The following is a 19,427-nucleotide window of genomic DNA, read 5'->3' on the forward strand; positions in this document are numbered from 1 at the left end:
AACGCATGTGCAGTGACTGAGAAGTTTTCTCTAAAGTACAATATAATAGAAAAAGGCTCAGGAGGAAAACTGTGATAGCTGTGAAATCGTCAGCACAGTTGGAACTCGTTTTTTTGAGGTTCCTTGGGTGAAAATAAAGAAAGGCAGACTCTTCAGTTTAAACAATGAAGTATATATAAAAACCTGGGGGCTGTTGCACAAGAAAGCCAGCACAACTTCTGCACTTTTTTAAAAAGAGCATTTTATTAAAACAAAATGCATATTTACAAGGCAAGAGATAATCCTTCGGTTGGAAAAAAGCACTGTACCTATACAAAATGGGGAGGAATATGCATACAAAACCAGCTTGGGAATGCCATATATGCATCATAGCACTTATAGCTTATTACAGTGTCACTATCACCCTGAAGTTTGAATTTGTAGAATTTTCGTAAGTCTTTCAACAAGACTAACAAAAAATCCTTTACACAGAACTTTTTGGACACCAGACAAGAAAAATCTAAAGTAAAATGGCTTTTGGAGTAGTTCAGACATCTTAACATAGTACAGGCAGTGGGTAGAAAAAAAAAAACCATCATACAGCATAATCTGTTATTCACAGGAGCACAATACTCTACATTCTGTACGGATAGAAAAGAGAAGCTACACATTTTTCAGTTTAAATAAAAATACAAATTCAAGAGGACAAATGGTAATTTTGAGGAAAGATTCAGCAGCTTCAGAGTAGAAACATTGTAAGCTCTTGAAGCAGGAACAAACCTCCACAGAAACCAATATTCAATTATATTAAACATTATCCAACATAATTGCTGCTCCTTTTTTGTAATGGGTGAAATACAACGGTGCAGATGGAGGCAAAGCGAACAACGTAGGCCTTTTCCCCTCCCATAAAACAACAATGTCCTGTCAGCTTTAAAGGATAGCTAATGATGATGATGACAACAACAACACCCTGTCACCTTGTCATGTTTGAGACGGGGTGACTGCGGCTCACAAAGACATCATGGCATCATGGGTAAGTAGTTCTCCTGTCACAATAAATAAGCGAGATTGCTTGAGGGTTGGAGGAGAAATCATCAGATTTCCTAAAAGAGCTGTATCAGTTCAGGCATTAGTATTAGGCATCTGATATTAGGAAGCCCTCTTCAAACTAACAAACTGACAAACCATTGAAATGTGACACATGAAGCCTTTGTTTCAACTCCATTCCACTTTGCAAACTATTTCAGTGTGCTTTCATCAGTGGAAAAAACAATCTGACACTAGGCTTCTGTCATGTGCAACATACATTTAAAACACCTGTCTGTCTGTCAGATACAAAAACACTTTCTTGTTCCACATCTTATCTCGTCATTCTTATCAAGGCCTTGCAGCATTTTGTCATCATCATCTTTGCTCTCCTGTGCTAAAATAATGCTGATTTATCTTCTGTCAGTGTCTCCTGTCTGGTTCCTCAGAGCCAGGGATGCCAGGCAGGATCCATGCGACAGAGGTTGTCCAGGCTGTTGGCTGCAGCCACCAGGGTGTTGACCTTGCTCTCTCCTCCCTCGAACTGAGCCAAATTGTGCAGGCGGGTCATGATGGCCGTGACCGCCTTCTGGACCAATGAGACCAACTGCTGGGAGTCCATGTTCTCTGGTTGGCCGGCGGGGGACAGGGGCATGGACGTGTCTTCCTGGGTCTTCTTGTGCCAAGCGATGATCTCGTCGCGAAGGACCGCCTTCAGGATGCCATCCACCTATCGGAGACAGAGGAAATAAGGAAGTGAAAATGGGGCAAGGCATTTTTTTTAATTGGAAGTTTGTTTGGTAGTAGACCACAATCCCAGAGCGGCCATTTTTAACTTGCATCACACTTGGGGTGAGGAACTCTACCCAGAAGAGCAAGTACAGCCCAGCTAAATCCTAGTGTTGTGGACCAAGATGCACATCACAAAAAACATCAGGAATCAGACGTTTATTTCACAGATTCCCAACTGAAAAACATATTAGAAATGAATGGGTCTCAAGAATCTGGAGGGATATAGGTTCACATTTTAAGCTTAGTAGCTAACTAGCAAGTAAACTAGCAAACTTCCCTGCTAAATTCAAGCAGTTGTTATAGTTGTTGTTCTTGAGGTTGCGAGCTAATTTGATAACTGTTAGGTTTATCTGAAGTCCTCGCTTGTGTGTGTGTGTCTCTCTCTCTCTCTCTCTCACTCTTACTCTCACTGGTAAAGTTTCCCACCCCGAGTGTTCAAAATGGCCACTGTGTGAATAAGGTCAATGAAATGTGATAAAAGTTCAATTTATATAAAATCATAGCCGATCTAAAACATACACATAAAACAAAACTGTTAACTCCAATTTAGGGTGCATCAATCTTCCACAGAGCAATTTCTCTGTGTTGTTAGGTGCTTATTATGGTGGCGAAGAACTGAAATACATAACCATCTAAACCACGGCGGGGCCGCAACACCAGCAATCATCACCTAACTAGGCACACACTGTTCTCTTCCCTTACCTAAAGTGTTTATATGGTTTTAGGCTCCACTATATTTGAGTGGATGAATGTTACGTGTTTGTTTGTGTGTTGCTGTTCCCTGGAAACTTCCATTTTCCTTGACCACAAGAAACAGAGGACTCTGGGATGCGGCCTGAGCTAGTTCAACTTAGCCGAGTGTTTTGTTTATTTGCGTCTTCACTCCCGGTCCCTCCACATCACTCAGGCTCAAAGTACAGGGGAGACCTATACATAGACACCACACGCCTGTCATTACGGCTCTGCTGTAGATAAACTATACAAAGCCTCCGACTGCTCATATTTTCATTGTATTGTTTTTGTTTGGTTGTGCCTTAGTGGGCTTCCTCTCTGGGTTTATCTTTGTAAGTCGGAGAGCTAAACAATGGCTGGAGAGTTTCGCAGGAGCCAAAGATTTTGACAGCGCGAGGACCGAGGAGTGCTATTCTGTTATTACAGAGGACTGTTATTGCAGAATCCTCATGATATTGTCAGAATGAAATATATACTCGCCAGCTGACTGAACCTCACATCTTATAAAACCTTGTCCTAAAAACCCCTCACGCACTTCTATCAATTCATCATTTGCATCAAGTTGTGCAAGTATCGCCATTTTGCAAGTATGCATATGACAAAACACAAGCCATTTTTACAAAACTTTGACTCAAAAGATATATTCCTTAAAGTGATCCTCTTACAATTCCAATTTTCCTCTATTTATGTACATATATTATCAGAGCTGTTTAATGAAGACATTGCTTAAGTTAGGGTTATTGCATTTTCAAAAGATCAAAAATTGCTATTGCTAAAATCATTAAAATCACGCCAAGTTTCCAGCATTTGAACTAGAAACAAGTTTGCATCATTTGAGTAACAGGAGCTGGTATTGTCGGACAATCAGGGTCCAGTATTGTGACTGTTCTGTGTATGAGGACTTGGTAGTCTTCAAATTCATTCAATAAAAACCCTTTTAACTACATTTATTTGCAAAACATCATGGAGAACATTACTTTTATCCTGTGCCGTAGTATATTTGAAACACAGAATAATACAGGACTTTTAAGATCAAGCCTTTCCAGACAAACTACCTTGAAGTTTGGCTGTGCGAAGCATCGTGCCACGGCGATCATGGAGGCGGTGAGCGGGCCGGAGACGCCGATGGTGGTGAGGAACTCGGAGATGTTGGGCGTCAGGCGGAACGGGACGGGCCGGTTAGCGTCCAGGTCGCCCGTGGCGTCGTTTATGTCGAAGCGGAAGTAGGAGACGTTCAGCTTCCCGGTGTCCTGGAGGCGGAGGACAGAGGTAAAGGTAAAGGTTAGGGTACAACTCAGTCATCATATAAACAAGCATGTGGGAGGGAGGGAGTGTGTGAGGGACATTTTATATAAAGCAGTAAAGCAATACTATTGTTCAGATGCACCAGTTTATAACCACTAAGAAACAAGAAAGGTTAGCAATAAATATTCCTTTCTGCAGTGTTCTCCGTAGTCCTCTTAGACCATATAAGCCATGGAAGAAAATGACTCGTCTCCACAAAGGCTAGGGGAGTTACAAAACAACAAGCACGCAACAACGAAATGGCTGCCGTTATTGATCTGGGTGCCCCAGACACAGTAAAACGTCAAACTATCAGCAGCAGGACATCTATAATCCTCAGTTCACCCCCCGCTCTTCCTCCCCCCCCCCCCTCGCTCCCCGCTGCGTTTAATATATACAGCCAAGTTTTCATCTTTAAGCCTGCGTTTATGTGCGAGAGGGCCGCCGCACGAGCAGCCATTCCGGGGAGATAAGCTCCCTTATATGAAAAGGTGAGTGGCCCTGACAGCTTTATAGCAGCGCATTTCATTCCAACTCTTACTCCCTTCTCCTCCTCCTCCGTCTCGCCTCTTCCCCTCCCTCCTCCCCCTCCTCCCCCTCCCTCTCTCTCTCTCTCTCTCTCTCTGTGTCATTTGCTCCTCCAGGCCCCGGCAAAGGGCCTCAAGGCAGTGGGCTGAGACACCAGCAACCCCCAGGAGGCTGTGATAAGCCCGCAGACAGTTGGCTGAGGAGGCAGCGCTCAGAATGCTAATCGCCAGACTAGTGACCAGCGACGGCTCCATTCTGGGGCTCGTGTCAAATGGGATGACTCCAAATAAACCCGTCGCATGGAGCAATTCGGGATCATGAACTTGACCGTGAGCAATAATGGATACTGGGTAATCTTTTGAAAAACGTCAATGGAGTCAGAGGGGATGGAGAGGAAAATAACAAAAGGGCATTTCAACAAGTTCTGAAGAGACGATGTGGTGCCTGAGAACTCTGCTTATGAAGAAGAAGATAGGTGTTGAAATAATTATCTTCTTTATGTCTATAACTGACTTAGGGCCCGATGACACAGCACTGCACTGGGTTGGGCAATATTGACAAAATCAAATATCACAATATTTTACACTGAATACCTCGATATCGATAACGTGATGATATCTGATGAGTATTTGTGCTTTCATAAGATATTTACACACAAGAAAATTTAGAATATTAGTAATGATCATTAGTAATCAGTAATATGTAATCAGTAATAAGTAATGTGGATATGATGAGCAGATAAAGCCAATCATTGTTGATTTTACTTATCAGAACAGGCTGATAAGTTCAGAAAATTGTGTCTAAGACCAGAAAGAAGAAACATTTAAGTTATTTCACAATATTACAATAACCAAAATCCCAGACGATATCTAGTCTCATATCACAATATCGATATTATACGATATATCGCCCAGCCCTAGCTGCACTGCCATTTCTTTTGTTGAAGCCTTGCAGTATCAATAGGCTTTACATAGACAACTATAAAAAAATATGAGAAGGGGGTCTCCATTTAGACGGGGTGGGGCACGATGTTATGGCTGTGATGTCTTGTCCTTGCTCTCTCTCTCTGCTTGTGTGTGTGTGTGTGTGTGTTTGTGTGTGTACGCTCTCCGCACCGTAATCCTCCTGTGTCTAATGGGATCTGCGGAGTGGAACAGGCAGAGAGGGGGCTTAATACCAGCGCTTAGCTGCCCGGAGGAACGCCTGTCAGCAAAGGCCGATTAGGATCAGAGGGGAGGGGTGGCCGACTGACACAATCATCTTTAATAATGACTTTGAGAAAGCTGTCTGCGGACCCCGAGCGCCAGACGGATGCACGAGGACTCGGGCACACACACACACACACACAAACAAATGCACACACTGCCTCTTCAAATTGAAACGTCTTTGATAGCTGTAGAGCAGAGGGACTGAATATAACGTTCTGTCAAAACATCCTTCGCACTGACAGCGGCTGGCTGACTGATAGGCCTAGCGTGAATGTCATGGGGGAGAATGGTAATTCATACGGCCAGATATGGAGAGGGTAATGGTGATCTCTTAATGCATCTATGAGAGCGTATACATATTGAATTAGCCCCCCCCCTCCCGTCACATGGCTCCCACTTGCCCTTGACAGTCCAAGATGTGTGTGTGTGTGTACGTGTGTGTGTGTACGTGTGTGTGTGTGTGGCCAACCTGTGCTATCTGCAGCATCTCGGGGTTGAGCCTGTTGAGGTGGAGCATGAACTCGGCCAGGCCAATGAGGGCCAGCTGGATGGTGAACATCTTGCGGAAGGTCCAGTAGTCGGTGGCGTTGGGGAAGGTGTGGAGGGCCCACTCCTTCAGCATGCTGCGAGGCACCATGTTGCCCTGCACCTCCTTCAGGATGTCCCGCAGGACCTGGTAGAGAGAGAGAGAGAGAGAGAGAGAGAGAGAGAGAGAGAGAGAGAGAGAGAGAGAGAGAGAGAGAGAGAGAGAGAGGAGGAGGAGGGAGGAGGGAGGAGGGAGGAGGAAGGTTTAGGTTAGGCCGGTGGCTGATGGATGGCTGTGGTCCAACTAAAATCAGGAGTCAAAGTCAGGCCCAGTTTGTTCATCACAATGGAACTCAATCCCCCGTCTTGTGATGCTGTACAATATACACTCACTGGCTAAAATACTTGGAACACCAGTTTTCCTTAATCTGATTATCTACGCTGTTTCGTGACTTTCAATTCATGTGCAACTTTTAGATTATGGCTCTGTTTTTTGATGAGCATGACAATTAAGCAACGAGTTCCGGCACGTTCTCTGGGGGTTTACCGAAAGTCATTGTCGGAAATTTAGGAAATCACTAACTGAAGTAGAAGTAGAGAAGGCAGGTTTCAGGGAAAGTGGGTCCACCAAAAAAAGTTAATTAGAAAACTTCATTCTCCTGGTCCTGATAATAACACCTAACATTGCAAGAGTATCCCAATTTGGATTTTTTCTTTAAAATGCATCTCTGGTATACACAATGAAATAAAGGGGGTCATAGTTGAATCAAGCTGTAAATGTATTATGTGTCTACCATGTTATCTGTGTGTGTGTGTGTGCAGATGTGTTTATTTGAATCTATTTTGTGTCCCTACCTGGTGGCTGGCCTGTGTGCCTCTGGCCTGTACGGTGGCCAGGCGGTCGTAGTAACGGGAAATGGGGTTGTCGTGCTCAATGCCCTTCTTGGCACAGCGCTGCTTGTAGATTTCCACCAGGGACAGAGACGAGGGGTTGTCCTCTACCAGCCGCATCTGAGGCGACACTGCCACCACCCGGGGCACTGGAGAGAGAGAGGGAGGGAGGGAGGGAGGGATGGAGGGAGGGAGAGGAAAAGACAGGACAGCAGAGGGAAATGGGAGGGGTGAGGAGAAGGACAGAGGGAGGAAATAAGATGGAGAGAAGCCCGAGGGAAAAGGGAAGAGGAGGAGGTGGCAGGAAGGAAGGAGGTAGGGAAAGGGGAAAACAACCAAGTCAGTGACAGGACGACTGTAAACATTTGGTTACACTCGCTAACAAACAGTCCCCGTGTTACCACCGTGTAAACCACAAATCTAAACCTACAACTAAAATACTCCAAGTTGGGAAATAGCTGCAATATGAGGTGCCATCGCTCAACACCAAGCTGGGTCAAAGGGGGCAAAATGCAGCACTTGGGACGCGCAATGAAAGCAGTCTAAACATTTACATATGCTGGCACCCAGCGAATCAATACCAGCCATTCCAGTTGGGAGGAGATGGGTTGGATGGGACCGCTGAATTCCCCATCCATATTTCCCCTTAAACAAACCAATCAAGTGCAGAAATGGAGAGTGGGCAAACATCTGGGTGGAGGCAAACCTCCAGGGGATGACAGGAGAGGAAATTGTGCTTGAAAGAGAAAAGAAATTGTGCGTGTGTGTGTGACAGAGAGAGAAAGAGAGCGAAGAAAAATGAAAGGAGAGGGTCATTGCCAATTGTTCTGAGTGCACAGTAGCGGTGGAGGTCATGCGTTACTTTCTGATCTCCAAGGACACAGAGCTCTGATCAGACCTGTGAGGGACAAATAGGTGTAATAAGAGAAAGAAAGCGCGCCCGGTTGTTTCTTGATCAAAAAACGCTCTGTTTTTCTCGCCCAGAATGTACTAGAAAGAATCGCTCAGCCATAAGCTCCCACAAATCACCTATGGTGGCCCAGGGGGGACAGTAGACAATTGAGTATATGACAGCTCAATGAAAAAAAAACAACAGGGTGAAAGGCAAAAAAAGGCACTTCTTTCACCTCATTTTTAATTTCACAGGCTTTTAAGAACATTCAAGGGCATTTTTGCCGCCAAGTCCCCGTTAATTTCGGACTCTGATTCACGCACGCGCCCACGCCTCGTGTCCCCGGTCCTACCAGTGAAGAAGAGGTGCCTCTTGGTGGTCTCCTTCCTCTTCTCCAGACAGGGGTTGAGGAGCCGCAGCAGCTGCAGGACCCTCTCCTCCCGCCGCGACTCGGTCAGGCAGGCGTCGTTCATCACCAGGTAGGGGTAGATCTTGCCGTTGTGGCCGCGGATGTAGAGGCGCCGTGCCGCCGTGTTGTGTTTCTGAACGATCTCCACTCTGGGCATGAACCTGGAGAGAGACGCACAGAAAACAGAAATTGAACCGAGGAAGAGGTGTGGGGAGGAAATGAAATGTGTGTGTTTCTCCTTGTGTGTGTTTACGTGCGCATTTGTTTGTTTTGTCTAGCATTTATAGAAGCGTGACGGTTGAGTGAAAACTTCACATTAAGTCTGAACCCAAAGGACCTGGCTTTAATAAATAAGCAATTTATTATTAGCAAATGATCAACACTTTTTTTGAGCTTTAGTTGGGTTTGGGCTCACAAAAAGATATACCCCTCAGGCAAAGTTTGGGTTTGGAACAAACTTTTTGGGGTTTCGGTCAGGGTTTCGTGGTTAAGGTCTAACTGAGTCTTTGTAGAAGTGACTAGCGGGGGAGGAAAGTAGCTGGTAAATCTCTGAATTCAGCTACTTTCACAACTAGTTTTAAAAGAACAAGACCTCTAAAACCTGCTAACGTGGCTGGTAGAGCAGACAAACTTAGGCTCCAAAGTTTATCAGCATTTGGCTGGTGGCTGGTGTTAATTTCCTTCCCCGTTTACTGGACCCAAGTGTGCATGTGTGGGCGAGTCCTCTACCTGGCAATTTTGATATAGTAGTGCGTAGGTTTGGGCATGAGGAACTCCCCGGGGATCTCCACCTCGGCTGTCTGCGCCGAGAAGTTGCTGAGGAAGCGGCACTTCTCCTCGATGAGGAAGAACTTGGGCAGCTGCTTGGTCTTGGCCTCCAGTATCTTGATCCACTTCTTCAGCTTGGAGATCAAGTTGTGAAGCTTCATGGAGCCTGGCACACTGAAGTCAAAGTCTGGTAGGGGAGGAGAGGAGAGAAAATAAAGGGTTAAGGTTACGTGTCCCAACAGGAACCTCACTTTACAGGTCTGGCCTCTTTATTTCCTTATTTCCCCTATAGGAAGGATGACCTCTTGCATGTTTCTGATAGTGAATAAACAGAGAGTTTAGCTGATTTTAGTGCTCAGAACACCTGAGAGCTATTAGGTAAAAATAGTTCAACAGCAAAAGAGTGCTGTGTGACCTAGTGGCTCAGCTGGCTAAGGCGCATACCATATACCAGCAATGTCTCTGAATCTGGCCCAGGACATTTGTTGCATGTCATCCTCCTCTCTCTCTCCCATTCTTTCTGTCTCTTTTCACTGCGACTATCCAATAAAGCAGAAATGCTAAAAAAAAATAAATCTCAAAAAAGATGCTTCACTTCAAAAAGGTTTTCAAGAGCTTGGCAACAAATAGAGACACAATCTGCACTCACTACTCCCCCCAAAGCCCAAGCATGTGTTAGTGCTAGTAGTTTAAATTTTGAATGAAACTTGAAAACCAAAGGAAGGGAGATACACAGATCAAGAGCAGCAATAGCCTGTCAGTTAGAGAAGCAGGTTGCAAGGGATTGGATGGCGGACAGTTGAAATCCTCGGGCTGACTGAGAAAATCTGGATGGGCGATTGAAATGAGCAAGAAAACTAAAGCCCCAACTGCTCAAATGGAGCTGGTCTCAGCAGCCAATAGTACAAGACTGCAGAATGTTTTAAATGTGTTCTTAAGTTACCTTGCCAAGTTAAATAAGGGTTTAAAAACCCACGCATACAGTATAAAAAGGGATGCTACTCAACTTAGAGTCAAGTAGAAGATGTTTTAAAGGTTTTGGGTCACATGAGATTTCAATGGTCACGTGGAAAAGCCTATTTGAAACAGCAAACAGCTAAGATTAATGAAAGTGAGATCTGGCTATACACTATAGGCCGAGAGGGGAGTCAACAAGAGCGTAAGGCTACGATTTTATTTATTTAACCCTTATTTACCCAGGAACATGGACTAAGAACACCTTGTTAGTCAGTGACGGCCTGGGGGGGTTGTGCTTACACAAACTTACATCTGGCAACTGCCCATTATAAACACTATGTTGCACTGCTGGGCACTAAAGTGGAGCAGTGGGGGTACAGTGCCTTGCTTAAGGGCACTTCAAGAATAAGTTATTCATGGCAGGCTGGCAGCACAAGAGAGCTGTTTGCTCTTTCTACTTAAAACTCCCTCGCGGAGGCTGAGAGCTGATTAAATCAGAGCTATAAAAATGAGAGTCTTAAAGTATTAAATTCCTGATTCAAGTCACAACTCATATTGCGCCTAACATATTGTGATGAGCTGTAGCAATAACAACGGAAGTGGGAGAAGTGAGGCAGGCAGGTTTTCCATTTTAGAGTAAAGCCCCCAGGACATCTCTGTAACACGGATGCACACACACACACGCACACACACCTCTCCTATTTCAGTACACCCTGTTGTGCCGCCTGTTATAATGAAGCCATGAAACGGCAAGGCCTTGCCATTTCAAACCCGTTCAATCTCTCCCAGAGTGAGACCTCCTAATACTTTAAATAAGCCCTTTAAAACAGCCAATGTTCTTTTCGTAGCAGCCCTATTTCGCTACCCGTCTGCCTGCAATTCACCTGCCTCAATAGCAGAGGTAAAATTGAAACAGTCCTGAGAAATTGCAACCCGACAACAATTCAGGATCATAAAAGTGTATAATGCCTCCAAATAGAATAAAAGAGACATGCTCCGGTCCTTTCAAGCCATGAGGCTATGCAGTAATGCCATTCCATCTTTATCGGGTATAAAGCCTATTACCCGTTTAACAGCAGACAACTGCACATAAGATACAGTGTATTATGTTAATGCAACTCATAAAAAATGCCTTAATATTTAATGAAGTGTAAAATACAGTGTATAATGTAAGTCTTTTAACGAAAAGGTCCTTACAATTTAGGCAGGTTTGTCATTTTGATTCAGTTTATTCTATTATTCACCGACTGCATTGACAAGATTTTATTCAAAATCACAGTCAGCGAAAAGGCGTCTACTGCAGCAGCTCTTTAAATCTACATTCGAAAAATTGGCACCGCTGCACTACAGTAGATTACATTTGCAAAATTAAGACGGTTCCCCAATATATCTACTGATCTGGGAGCTATCTGATATTTAAGAACAGGCACTGTGCTCTGTTTTCTTGACAAACCAGTAACTTTTCTTCTCCAAGGACAGTTATGAAAATCATGACATGACGAGCATCCTTTCAAAATGTTTCTCCTTTCATTTTTGCCAACAATAGATTATATAACTGAACTAAATAACTATTTTTAATGTTGTCATAGTACAGAATTTCTACTCATTATGCTCATCGTTGACTACATTTTTTAAATTAGTTTGCCAATGAGAATCTTGGTTTGTGACATGATTAAAACTCTTCACAGTTGCTGAGAGAAACTGGAGTGTGGCGCAGAAAGTACATCAGAGCCAGCGAGACCACAAGAGAGTAGCAGAGAGGTTATTTTCAGTCGCCCTGAACCCATATTTGACCTCCGCTCTGTCAGCTAGCGGGGGAGCGGGGCTACTGAGAAAAAGAGTGCTGCGTGGAAAACTAGCCAGGCCGTTCTCTGACCTGTGAACAGGATCCAGCTCCGGCCCGCCTGACAGACCGCAGCAGAGCAGCAGCACTGCTGCACCAAAATTATGGACCCAGACCCAGGAGGTGGGCTGCCTCTATATATAGGACTATCCTCCCCTCATGCACTGCCTTGTTCCTGACTCAGTGTGGGATTGAGTGTGTGAATGTGTGTGTTGGGATGGAGTTCACTTGACTCTCTTCTATCTGATTGGCGGGCTGCACTGCTGAGCCATTCAGAGGTCGACAGCAGCGGAGGGGTTTCCAGCTTCAAATAGCAGTAAAAGCTTAAGACTGATGTCTGAAGACTAATTAAAGGCTGTATAAACTAAATCAAACTACTATGCAAAATTAAATTGAGTTGAATTTAACGATGCTAAATGTCATTTCAGCAAAACTTAATTTCAGCAAGGCTTTCATGACTCTTCCATGAGGAAAGAATAAACAAGCCAGGAAACTTATGCAATTTTTTTCAGAGAAGGCTCTTCTGACAAAGGTCTCTGGAACAGATCCACTCCTAAAACAGTAACTCATGCAAATAGCATTCGCCGTAATTGGATTTGAATGCCTCCCCACTGCCAAATGTTATGTGTGCACACATAAACCCATATTTTCCGGCCCACAAACCCTGTGAAAGCGAGTGAGCCACTAACGTGGTGCGGGGAAGGGGAGCTTGGCTGCTCAGCAGCTCTGTAAACCCTGTTTGTTCCGCTCCAGAAGGCTTGTGTGGTTTCTCCCTCCGTCGGCCCCGTTCCCCCGCCGCCGTGCGTACAGCTGGGCAGCGACGGTCGCCAGGCACCCTGCGAGGCAGAAGCCCTGGTGACGCCTGGCTGCGCCAACACAGCTGGCACCCCAACATCTGGTACGATTCATCAGCGCAGCGCTTACACTGGCTCTCGTTTGCTTGTTCATTCACTCATTCGCTCTGCCGTTCTCTCATGCTTTCGCTTGCTAATTCCACCACACCTGTCCTCTTGTTTTTCCTCACACCTATTTCCTCCTCACCTATTGTTTTCTATCTGTTGATCTCCCGTTCCTCCATCTTTTACGCTCCTTTCGCTGTAATTTTCTATCCTCCTCTGTTCTGGCTCCCTTCTTCCTGAGTCAGGCGCTCGTTTTCTCCCTAGCTGCTTCTCATTCTCTCCCTCTCCTAGTCCTCCTCTATCCCAGGGCCAAACACATTAGCTCTATTGGCCACTCTCAGGACCAGTGGAGGGGAAAAGCGCAGGGGGAACTGGGGAGAGCAGAGAGGGGCAGGCGGGAGGAGAGGAGGGAGAGGCGGTGTTGAGGTGGACTGAGAAGGAGAGACTGGGCAGTTCAGTCTGAGTCTATGCGGGTGTACATGTGTGTGTGTGTGTGTCAGACCTAGGGAGTGGAGAGGAGCCAGCGGAGAGGTTTATTTGAACGCCGAGAGCTGGGGGAGCAGTAGCAGACATTCCTTGTTTAAACTGGGGTCCAGTGAACTGTGGTTCAACTCCCTTATGTAATGTAGGAAAACAGACACGCGGCTTCCAAAAACAGGGGAATGATTGTTTTGAGGAAAATGTCTCAGTAGGGGCCTTGGCGGAGCTCGAGCTGCACCTGTCCTGTTGGATTCCACCGCCTGAATCTGAATCTGAATATGAAGCGCTGAATGACTGGGTGCCTCATCGCTGCCTCACATGAATACGCCTATCAATAAAAGAGAATTTCAGATTTGAAATATGTTAATCCAAAGCTGCGGAGGGATCAAAGAACGTTTGCTACTGTCTTCCCATCGGCAGAAACAGAAGAGTTTCTTCCAACCCCTAATCTGTGATGTCAATGTACAGCGCCATAGAGAACAGATTGGAAGAGACGGAAAAGGTGCCAACAGGAATGTTCTGCAGTTACAGCCTTGATAATATACAGCTGATTTGGAAATACATGCTGATATAAATATTGACTCCACTGTCAGTCTGTAACTCACACCGTCACATGGCTCCAGGCTGTATATCACCATGGCATTATACATTATTCTTACTTTTCTAGTCTAGCATTGGAGGGGGGTTGTTTATGTTTACGAATGCTAATTGGACTCTCCTGGGAATGAGTGTTTTTCTCTGTAATGAGAACATGATTGCCACTGAGGTAGTGTTTTAGACTAATATGAAGCAAGCAGGGCAGGAGAATAACAGCTTTGCCTACCTGCCACAGTAGGATGGTGGATTCCAAAATTCACCGGCCATTTCTTGTATTTAACAGCTAAATTCACTTTTGGTACAGTGAGGAATATCTGAACAATGACTGGTTACCTGCCAAAGAGGATGACACAACAGGCAAACCTACCAGTTAAAATTTACCAGCATTTGACTGGTGGCAGGTGGTAATTTCCCTGACTGGGCTTAGACAATATTGGCCTTTCAATAAAAATCAAATATCGGCCAATCAGTGTTGCCCACTGCAGATATGAAACGATTTTACTCAACAGCTTCAGGCGGTGCAGGCTGTAAAACCTGCATTAAAACCTGCCTCACCCTGGCTTAAGGTGCTGCCAACTAACCTAATAATTTCATTAGTATGGGTTTTAGTGGAGAGTTTTAGAGTAACATGGTTTAAATACTGTTTCAGAGGCTTTTAAATCCCACCAAGACTAAAACTCTGGGAGAAACACTAAATCCTTATATGTTTTAAACATTTTTTGGCAAGAATATGGTCAAATTAAAACATATTCTTGCCAATGAGCCTATGAGCAGCTTCAATTTGAAGGATATTGGTATCGGTATCAGCCTTCAGAAACTTGTATTGTACTCCTGACATTGACTGTCAGTTAAAAATGAGTAAATGACACTGCAACACTTCTCTGTTCATGGTTCCAACTTAATATTGTTCTAAAACTTGATTTAACCCCCCCCACAAAAAAAAAAAAAGTACACATTTTATTTTACTGTTCAATCTGGAGCCGTTTTAACGCCACACTCTCCAGGAGCTATGTGTCAGCAAACTGCAGCAGTGGGTTAGCTGGTGATTTTCCCTGCAACAGTGTATTTTTGAGATGATCACTGGGGCGCTGCACTGGCTTAAGGTTATGGCAGTGACTTCAGTGACTATAATCAAAACCACTATTACACACAAGTACTGTATGGGCACACACACACACTGACAGTCTAATAGACACAAACAAACACACAGCCATACACTCATTTCTGACCAGTCACCAGCCCCACCCCCCTCCCTAAAATCAAATCATCTGGTTGGGAACCTTAATTACGTTGCTGAACACCACTGTTCCAGCTGCTCAGAGCAACAGTCCAGTCCATCCTGTGCAGCCCTGATATGAGACACATGGCTCTCTGTGCAGATATAACACAGCCAGGCAGCCACAGTCCCACTGTCTCATCATTTGGACCGGTGTGGACACGCTGCAGCACGCAGGTCGCTCCTGTGTGCTGAAAGGTGGTTGATGTCACCTCTGATGCAGGGCCCAAGGGAGAAGAGCGAGGAGGTGTTGCTTGTTTTGAGTTCGATACCTGCCTGTTTGTCACACTTCATCATGTCAAATACACACAAAAAAGCTTTATTTTGTTGCCTGAAAACAACAACAATGCTTGGCACTTTGTGTCTCTTCAAATTTTCATGTGTGAGATGCAATTTCAATGCGCAAAACCAGCGATGGTGAAAGTTAACAAGACCAAGAGTCATGAGACTAAAGTGAACTAAAGAGGAAGTTCAAAAAGTAAATACAGAAGAAAGAAGGCGGGTGTTGTGTGTGTTGTTTTTGTTCTGTCTGGTACAACGACTACACAAGCCAGTTGTGAGGTTCTTAAAGCCAACCAACCTGTTGTGAACTGTCCCTTCATCTTCTGGAACACGGGGTCCTGGGCCGTGGCTTGGGCTCGGCGGGCCAGCGACTCTGAGGCGGCGCTGGAGAACATGGTGGAGACGTTGGAGACGTTCTCCAGACCGACGCCAAAGGTGCTGACCAGCTTCTTGACAAAGTTGAGCGTGTGCGGCGTGATCTTGGCGTCGGACACGGTGCCGCTCTTCTCGAAGGCCACCGAGTAGCATTTAGCCAAACCCTGCTGGAGCTGCCTCAAGACCTGCAGAGAGACGGGGGGGAGGTGTGGGACAGTGTCAAAAATAATAATAAATAATCTAGATTACAATTCCCACATGGTAGGAAGACAGCAACTCCAGATAATAGACTGCAACCATAATCTTCTTCTTTTCGATGCATAGTGCTCACAAAACTGGCATGTTTTGACATTCATGCTTTGACACAATCTTGAAACCTGTCAGTTTACAATAAAATGAGCACTATGAATTGAAAAACAGGATTGTGTTTGCAGTCTATTCTTGGTAATTGCTTTCTTCCTACCATGTGGGATTTTTCTTATGAGGATAGTCGGTATACTATGGCTTCAAAAAACTGCCTTATCTTTAGCTGTTGCCTACTGTATCCCTGTTTTTCAAGTCAACGTCTTCATCCGTTTTGAAAAGTAAGAAAAAGTGCATTTAATAACATGATTTCCTGAGTGCTTGCCATTTTTCTCAAGGATATAAAGATTAAGAGGGAATGTGACCTGCCCAGCAATTTATGTTTTATGAGGGAGAGAGCAATTTGATTTCATGTGGACAAAGGAGACCTATTTTAATACAGGGGGTAAATATAATCTGACTCAATTATATCTAGACAGAATCTGGAGATGACGTGCATGTTAATGCCAGCTGCAAAATGGGGCCTTGTCTTTTCTGCCAGATACTTGGATGTTTGAAAATGTAATTCTCTTCTATAACCCAAAAAGGTTCTTCAGTGATGCTGCTGTGATCAGGGTGTGTACCTCTGGAGGTGATGTGGCTCTAGGAAACTACTTCCTTTTGCTCTTAAAAATGGACACACAATAAAGCTCAAGGTCCACTACAAACACGCATCCAAGTACACACAGACACACAAACACTCTTCAGAATGGCAATAGGTGCAGCAAGGTGACGTCAAACCCACAGGAAGGGAGAGGGAGAGATAGGTGGTGATGGGATATCGTGCCTCTGTCCCTGCCTGCCCAGTGGAACGAAGCATAGAGCCTGCAGCTGCTGCTGAGTGCCCCAAACCATCACCGATAATCTCACACACACACCAACAAATTTCCGGCCCTAAATCCCTTGCCCCATTCTACACGCTCACCGCACCCATCCATCACCTGTCTTGGTCTTTTCTCCCCCCCCCCCTCCGCCGCTCTTTTCTCCCAGTCTTCCCCTCCACCCACGGACCAGCTACAGTGCATGGATGCTCCCTCACATGGCTAAAACACTTTGCAGCACCGCCAAGTTCAATTTGGACGCTCCTGTCAGGCCGGCTCTCTCTGCTGACATCTACACAGAATTAGCTCGAGGGGGTAAAAAAAAACCTTCTGGGTGAATGGGTGATTTTGGTCGACATGTGCTTCGACTTAAAAAGGGATTTGAGAAAGTACCAGCTGAGGTGCAATCTACTGTCCGGGAAATGCACATGGCTCTACTGGCTATTCCGTCTTAAATGTCATCTCTAAATATGGTGGCCAAGTCTCGCGGCTCTGGATTGTTTACGGCAACACATCGGTTCAGATAAGGAACAGGAGAGAGCGATGACCTCGTCACGGCTCCAGACGAGTCAGGCTAACGCCTTAGACTAAACAGATGTGTCAGCCCACCAGGGAGGCAGGCTGTGCCAAACTCTGGTCATCTGGTTGACCAGGTGGCGCACACACACATATACGCAAGATGTGCACACAAACTTGCTTTCTCACATATGCGCAGATGCATGAGAATACACTCAACCACCTGCACTGTTTTCTCACCATCTGATCTACTGAGGACACACACATACCAACAAACACAGACACACGCAACACCAACGCCTTTGTTCTTCTCACCTCCTCGTGCCAGTTCTCCCTGAACCAGACCATCTGGTCCACGATTCCCTCCAGGGAGGAGAGCAGGGTGGGGTGGAGCTCCCGCTGCATGTGCATGATGCGGCTGCAGCGCCACATGGGGGCCGTGGCCCGGATAGGACCCGGGTCCGAGGCTCCTGAATGAGGCTGGGATCCAACTGAACTGGGCTGCTGCTGTCCAGATGCATCTGGGGGAGAGGAGAGGAGAGGAGAGGAGAGGAGAGGAGAGGAGAGGAGAGGAGAGGAGAGGAGAGGATGAAGAGAGAAGAGAAGAGACAAGGGAAGGGATGAGGAGAGGAGAGGAGAGGATGAAGACAGAAAGAAGAGAAGAGACAAGAGAAGGGATGAGGAGAGGAGAGGATGAAGAGAGAAGAGTGGTGAAGAAAGAGATAAGATGTGAGAGATATGAGGAGGAAAACAGGAGGGAGGTGGAGAGGAGGTCGGGAGGATTGGGGGGGAAGGATGGGATGTGAGAGGAATGATTGAAGAAAGGAGAGACATAAAAGCAGATGGTAGTCAGGGTTGGAAACGGCAAACAGAAGAAAAAAAACAAAACAAGCAAAAACAAATTTTAAACTGTGCCTTCAAGGACAAACAGTTTTGAAGCACAAACAAATCTCAGACTTGGTATATAATGCGTCAAACCAACAACACTGCAGATCTTGTATGTACAGCATACAGAGCATATTGGATATAATATCAGCAAAGGCTCCTAAACACACACTATATGTACTTTCAATTTGAATAACTCAGCAGGGTAGCGGCAGAAAGGAGCTTTGAATTTTCAGAGTGTGGTTAAGAGGCAGCACATTGCAGCCAGCCATGTTTACTTACCACTTTTGTAGCGCTCCCTCTGCTCGATCTTGAGCGTCAGGTAAAGGGTGCGGATGGGGAAGTAGACAGCCTGGGGGTACACTCGTCCCACCTAGCAGATAAAAGAGGGTCACAGATTACATTTCAAAGACTCCCCCTCAGGACCGCAGAGGAGAGAGAGGAGGCAGACAGAGGCAGAGAGAGAGAGAGAGGAGACAGAGAGAGACTGACTCTGTGAGTGTGTATGTGTGTGTGTGTGATCATACTGATAGAGCCAGAGACCTCTGCTGTAACATAGCGAGTGTTTGAAGCTTTGAGTCGGGGGAGTTAGGGGAAGTTAAAACACTTCATGGCTGAATTACAAAACTGAATGTGACTGATGATGAAATTGCCCTCCAGACTTTCAACAGAAGTCACTGACAACATTGGCAGGTTTAATGGTTGAAGTTAGGATATAAGAGGTTTCAAGTTTTAAACAAAGAGCAAATTCACCCCAAACTTAGTGCAGTTGGATTCCTTTGATAAGTAATGCAGCAGGTGCATTACAGTGTCTACTGTCTGCATAGTGTAACTCTGGCGTCTCTGGCGTCAGTGCCACAGCTCGTTGCACCAGGCAGGATCAGTTAGCTAGGTAGCCTACTTTAACCAGCATCCTGGATAGCTTGCTGGCATCAAAATGCTACATTCATTGAAAATACCTGCCACAAAGCCAAGAAACAGAGTGAAAATCTATCCAAAAAACATTGGCAAGCTACCTCAGGACTAAATATGAAGTTAACCAGCTTGCAAGATATTCTTCTTCCTTGCTGCTGTACTAATTTTGCTCAAGTGTTTTATACTCTGCATCAAAAATGCT

The 19,427-nt window shown here is 45.3% G+C and overlaps 1 protein-coding gene across 5 annotated transcripts in view; it reads right to left on the reverse strand.

The window, feature by feature from the left end:
• Positions 1 to 263: 263 nt before the first annotated feature.
• Positions 264 to 19,427, reverse strand: part of trrap (transformation/transcription domain-associated protein) — a 97,989-nt gene continuing 78,825 nt past the window's right edge. For 4 of the 5 annotated variants that reach the window (XM_071530971.1, XM_071530970.1, XM_071530972.1 and 1 more), the window contains 9 exons: positions 18,593 to 18,683; positions 17,741 to 17,946; positions 15,670 to 15,931; positions 8,999 to 9,224; positions 8,213 to 8,430; positions 6,933 to 7,117; positions 6,022 to 6,225; positions 3,588 to 3,782; positions 264 to 1,738 (listed from right to left, as the gene is read on the reverse strand). In XM_071530971.1, coding sequence (XP_071387072.1) covers positions 1,454 to 1,738; positions 3,588 to 3,782; positions 6,022 to 6,225; positions 6,933 to 7,117; positions 8,213 to 8,430; positions 8,999 to 9,224; positions 15,670 to 15,931; positions 17,741 to 17,946; positions 18,593 to 18,683 — 1,872 coding nt within the window. In that variant the 3' untranslated portion in view covers positions 264 to 1,453. The remainder of the gene's footprint in view (positions 1,739 to 3,587; positions 3,783 to 6,021; positions 6,226 to 6,932; positions 7,118 to 8,212; positions 8,431 to 8,998; positions 9,225 to 15,669; positions 15,932 to 17,740; positions 17,947 to 18,592; positions 18,684 to 19,427) is intronic. The other variant, XM_071530975.1, reaches the window with a different exon arrangement.

The sequence above is a fragment of the Centroberyx affinis genome, unplaced genomic scaffold (assembly GCF_046629955.1).
Source record: "Centroberyx affinis isolate AG114_WGS23_722 - 3 ecotype Tasmania unplaced genomic scaffold, CSIRO-AGI_Caff_v1 ptg002014l_1, whole genome shotgun sequence".
Lineage (NCBI taxonomy): Eukaryota > Metazoa > Chordata > Actinopteri > Beryciformes > Berycidae > Centroberyx > Centroberyx affinis.